Source organism: Pelophylax lessonae (genome assembly GCF_965119305.1).
Source record: "Pelophylax lessonae genome assembly, chromosome: 7".
Taxonomy (NCBI): domain Eukaryota; kingdom Metazoa; phylum Chordata; class Amphibia; order Anura; family Ranidae; genus Pelophylax; species Pelophylax lessonae.
Genome location: NC_138774.1, coordinates 215,951,760 through 215,957,759, shown reverse-complemented (window position 1 = coordinate 215,957,759; position 6,000 = coordinate 215,951,760). Strand labels below are relative to the sequence as shown.

The 6,000-nt window shown below is 39.5% G+C and overlaps 1 protein-coding gene across 1 annotated transcript in view; it reads right to left on the bottom strand.

Moving 5' to 3' along the window:
• Positions 1-883: 883 nt before the first annotated feature.
• The window catches only part of LOC309559841 (epithelial sodium channel subunit gamma-like), a gene marked incomplete at its 5' end in the record, with an annotated part of 64,059 nt that continues 58,942 nt past the window's right edge, over positions 884-6,000 (bottom strand). Inside the window, one exon of the mRNA XM_082263274.1 lies at positions 884-1,481. Within this exon, the coding sequence (XP_082119400.1) occupies positions 1,272-1,481 (210 nt within the window). The 3' untranslated portion in view covers positions 884-1,271. The remainder of the gene's footprint in view (positions 1,482-6,000) is intronic.

Here is a 6,000-nt window from a genome sequence, read left to right as displayed (position 1 = left end):
TGGAAGATGGAGGTAAGGTAGGTTTTTAATTTAGATTTTTTACTTACAGATACAGTTTCTAACCACCTATATGCAGTGATTTTTACAGGGGAAGGAGGGTCAGATCTAATAGAAAGACCATGTATTTTTGGGCCAAGGTCCACTTTAACTTTAGTATTCTTTTTTATACATTTTTTTAAGTTTGTGTGGTTGCTGGCAAATCAACTGACTTCTTATATGACTTGGAGATGCCTTTGGTAAGCTATTTCCCTGCAGTGCTCATTGTTGCCCAGCTGATGTTGCTATTTACCAAATGATGACATCAATCTTCCTATAAATTATGTTTATTACAGAGGTGAAAGAATGACACCTTAGTCGAGTGAAATGGCATGGACTACTTGGTAAAATCTGGAACTGGAACGTTCAGAACCTAAGACATTGATGGGTTCAATCCACTGGTGCTCATCCAAATCTCTGTATTGACAGTAGATGGCCTGTATTCTTGAGTACTTACAGATAGGAAAATATATGTGCCTTTGTGTAATGGACTGTAATTTGTCTATAAATACTGAAGAAATGGAAAAATGTTATACTGCCCCATGGCCACCATCATTCTTTTGATAGAATTTGACCTTTGTGTATGAATAATGCACTTTAATTCCCCTGGCTGCTCAATGAGTGGTCTAATATGGTGAACATATCCCCCTACATGACTGCACTTAATGTAGCAACTAGAAATTTGGAAAGTTGGCTAAATCATCCATTTGTGCTTAGTTTGTTGTTGGCTTTAAAAACGAACTTGGTGATTTTTGATGCTTGATTGAAATTTTCAGCACACACGTTTCTTGCATGATAGACTTTTGATATAGACTTATCACACCTAAAATAGTCAATTTCGACAAACAGATTTTCAGCCTGAGAAACTTTCGCTATAAACCCATCACACAGTAAAAAATTAACTTTTCACACTTGCAAAACTCACTTACACACCCTTATAATATTCCTTTTAAAGCTATATTCTCTTATAAATAGAATTTGTTGGGTAAGGCGTTTATAGAGGTTTCATTAATCCCTTTAACAGATTTTGTAGCATTATTTGCCTATTTGTTTCAGGGCGATTAGCTCCACTATATTTTTTTGTCATTGCATACATGTTACAGTCTTTTTTGTCAGCTGGTGTAAATATTAGGCATTATTGAAGGAGAAACAACACACTGCAGACATATGAATGCTTTGCTGGTTCTTTATAACATGTCTCCAACACCGTGGTCCTCCTTTTTCCATTCTTCTGCTCAGAATTTGGTGGTTCTGTGTAGATAGATGGGACTCTGTTTTTGGATATAAGGGTTGGAGTAGCCTTCCTTGTTCATTGTCCTCATACACTTCCGAATAAAGAGAAGAAGGACATCGAGGAACAATTCAAAGAACTCGGCTATGGTGCAAACTGAAAAGCCCACCCAGAGGCCAACCAAACCCCCCATGTTAGAAATAAGGTTGATTTCCTAGAAGAGAGAAACATCCATCATTCTGTTATTAATGGTATAGTTTATGCATTCATTCATTAAAGGGTCAATCCACCCAACTGCCATTTCTTTTTTTTTTCCGTGAATGACCTATTGCTGTTTTATCTCTCTTAGACCCTCAAGTTTAAACCCCAAACAGAGAGTGAAAATCAAATGTTTCAGTGTTCACCAGGGAGAGGTAGCGAGGGAAGAGATCTAGTTGTCCAGGGACAAGTCTTCACTTTGGCTAGATTTACTGTAACTTTGTTTCCCGACATATTACAGGGGCAAGAAGTGAAGGCAAACTTCCTCAAAGGGTACACAGACAGCACTGAAAATCTGGCACAAGTTCTATCCCATCCACACTATAAAATTAAAAAGTTTTGTCTACTTTGAGAGCAGCATATCCTTTTAAAATTAAGGGCTGCTGAAATATAAGATTACAAGTTTACTTCCTTATCTGGTTACGGAAAATTAACAAGTATGAACATATGCAAAACTCCTGTGCCCAACAAAATATGGATTCCAGCCACACTCTACATTTATAAACAAATAAAATAAGCTAATACACATGTTTATTTGCACAGATTCATGATTTTAAGCTAATGTACATGTTTATTTATGATTTTAGGCTTAAAGTGAAAGTTTAGGCAAAACCTTACAAACTCTAATCCTAGTCTATGCCACATTCTAAGACTAATCTATCTAGCCCTGTAAAGCCCTGTACTTACCTATTCTGCAGCCACTCCGGTCCCACGCTGAGCTATCAGCGGCAGCTTCAGTGTGTGGGTGTGTGCAGGAGAGGCAGCCGACAACGGAAGCCCCATAGTAAGTCTATGGGTGAAGTCACTGCCCAGGCATTTCCCAGCCGTTGTCGGTTCTCTCCTGCAAACAGCCTCCACCGCTGAATACCGGACCAGATCAGCTGCAAAAAAGGTAAGTACAGCAATTTTTGCTTTACAGGGCTAGATCATTTAGTCTTAGAATGTGGCTGAGAGTAGGATTAGAGTTTGTTTGTTTTCCCCTAAACTTCCACTTTAATTTATAAAGCTTTAACACATGAAGTATTTTTATTTTAGTCATGTGACTGATATTATCACATACAGTATGTTATATTATTTTGTTGGCCCTAAAGTGTAACTAAAGACAAAGTTTTTTTTTTTTTTTTTTTAGTTTTGACCATAGTGGCAATGGATTTAAAGATCTGTGGATTAAAACAGCAGTTTTTAATGAGATTTACCCTCTCCTGTCCTGTTTTACTGTTATTATTGAAAGTGAACTCAAAAGATAGAGGCAAATATTCCAATGGGGACAATAGCTTTGGTGACAACATTGGATTCCCTCACTTTGCAGGGATTTCCTCTCACTTCCTGTATTGGCTATGGGACAGAAAGTGAAGGAAAATCTCCCCCATGGGACACAGATGGCAAAAAAAACAGACGGTTAAAACCCTCCCTTACTGTATACAAAATGAAAAACGTTTTTGCATTCAGTTATACTTTAACTGAAATAAGTGCAACTTTTTATTTTTTAATAAGTGAGCTGAGTACAAAATTATTGGCTGACGAGTGACTGCATACTATCTATTGTCAGATGCAGTCAATGTTCTTCAGCCCCAACTTGTTCAAAAAGCCATGGGTGCCATGGCTGCCTGAATATACTGTAATAGCCAGTATTGGAGATTCCTCCATTTATGCTGTTAGCATCTATGGGGGAATCAAATGATTTTCTCTTTTTTGACCCATGGGCTGAACAAGAGAAAATCAAGCCGTGTATGGTGGCCTTTAGGAGTAACTCGACTTTTGTTGAGAAAAAAACATTCCACTCTGGGGAATCAATGTACATACACTGCAAGGTTTTTAACAAACTTTGCAACAGATACTTACCTTTTCTTGCACCGAAGAAATAGCTGTTTGGTTTTGTCAACATGCAGAGAGAATCTGAATAGGAGTGACTTTCATTATGAAACAGCTGATGTATTTGTAGGGTTCCAATGAGGAACATTGCAAGGTTTGTGTCCCTTTAGAAGTCATTAACCCTTTGGGAGTATCGCAACAACAATTGAAAGTTTTGTTGCAGAAGATGCCTAAAATGTGACATGTATCTTAGTGTAGGCTTTTGGGAAATCAGGGAGCCAATCAGAAACTGACATTTCTTGGGGCGTTCTGTACATAAACTGTGTACAGAATGCTTTAAGGTTGCCATACTGTATTGAATTTTAAAGAAAATTACAATGCTGCATCTTAAAAGGAAAAGGTAATTTCAAATACAACACGGCTTGTGTAGCAATTGTATATAATAAATAAATATATACACACACACACACACACACAGTATCTCACAAAAGTGAGTACACCTCTCACATTTTTGTAAATATTTTATTATACCTTTTCATGTGACAACACTGAAGAAATGACACTTTGCTACAATGTAAAGTAGTGAGTGTACAGCTTGTATAACAGTGTAAATTTGCTGTCCCTTCAAAATAACCCAACACAGCCATTAATGTCTAAACCGCTGGAAAGAAAAGTGAGTACACCCCTAAGTTAAAGTGTCCAAATTGGGCCCAAAGTGTCAATATTTTGTGTGGCTGCCATTATTTTACAGCACTGCCTTAACCCTCTTGGGCATGGAGTTCACCAGAGCTTCACAGGTTGCTACTGGAGTCCTCTTCCACACCTCTATGACAACATCACGGAGCTGATTGATGTTAGAGACCTTGCGCTCCTCCAACTTCTGTTTGAGGATGCCCCACAGATGCTCAATAGGGTTTAGGTCTGGAGACGTGCTTGGCCAGTCCATTACCTTTACTCTGAGCTTCTTTAGCAAGACAGTGGTCGTTTTGGAGGTGTGTTTGGGGTCGTTATCATGTTGAAATACTGCCCTGCTGCCCAGTCTCTGAAGGGAGGGGATAATGCTCTGCTTCAGTATGTCACAGTAAATGTTGGCATTCATGGTTCCCTCAATGAACTGTAGCTCCCCAGTGTCGGCAGCACTCATGCAGCCCCAGACCATGACACTCCCACCACCATGCTTGACTGTAGGCAAGACACACTTGTCTTTGAAATCCTCACCTGGTTGCTGCCACACGCGCTTGACACCATCTGAACCAAATAAACTTATCTTGGTCTCATCAGACCACAGGACATGGTTCCAGTAATCCATGTCCTTAGTCTGCTTGTCTTCAGCAAACTGTTTGAGGGCTTTCTTGTGCATCATCTTTAGAAGAGGCTTCTTTTTGGGACAACAGCCGTGCAGACCAATTTGATGAAGTGTATTGTCTGTATGGCACTGACAGGCTGACCTCCCACCTCTTCAACCTCTGCAGCAATGCTGGCAGCACTCATGCTTCTATTTTCTAAAGACAACCTTTTGGATATGACGCTGAGCATGTGCACTCAACTTCTTTGGTCGACCATGGCGAGGCCTGTTCTGAGTGGAACCTGTCCTGTTAAACGGCTTTATGGTCTTGGCCACCGTGCTGCAGCTCAGTTTTAGGGTCTTGGCAATCTTCTTATAGCCTAGCCTTTATGTAGAGCAGCAATTCTTTTTTTCAGATCATCCAGAGAGTTCTTTGCCATGAGGTGCCATGTTGAACTTCCAGTGACCAATATGACAGAGTAAGAGCGATAACACCAAATTTTTACACACAAGGTCCAGATTCACACATGAGACCTTGTAACACTAACAAGTCACATGACACTGGGGAAGGAAAATGGGTACATGGGCCAAATTCGGACATTGTCATTTAGGGGTGTACTCACTTGTGTTGCCAGCGGTTTAGACATAATGGCTGTGTGTTGAGTTATTTTGAGGGGACAACAAATTGACACTGTTATACAAGCTGTACACTCACTACTTTCAATTGTAGCAAAGTGTCATTTCTTCAGTGTTGTCACATGAAAAGATATAATAAAATATTTTTTATTTTCTACTTTAAAACATATCCAATAAAAAAATGAAAACATCAAATTTCTTCATCAATTTAGGCCAATATGTATTCTGCTTCATATTTTTGGTAAAAAAAAATCCTAAAGAGTGTATATTTATTGGTTTGCGCATAGTATAGCATCTACAAACTATGAAATATTTTTATTTATTTCTTTTTTACTACTAATTGTAGCTACTTATAGTGAGACTGTGATATTGCGGCAGACATTCTGACACTGACAGACACTTTTGACACTTTTTTGGGACCAGTGACATGAATACACAGATCAGTGCTAAAAAATATGCACTGTCACTGTACTAATGACACTGGCAGGGAAGGAGTTAACATCAGGGGCGATTAAAGGGTTAACTATGTGCCTAGCCTGTTTTTCTGTGTACTGTAGGAGGTGCTTTTACTAGGGGAAGACATGGATCCATGTCCCTGCTTTGCAGAGACAAAGGATCCATGCCTTCCCTCCTGACAGAACGGCGATCTGATTTGTTTACATAGACAGATCGCCATTCTGCCTCTGTGCTGAACAATCAGCGGGTGCCGGCGGACTTCGAGTCCACGGTAGCGGCCGATCAG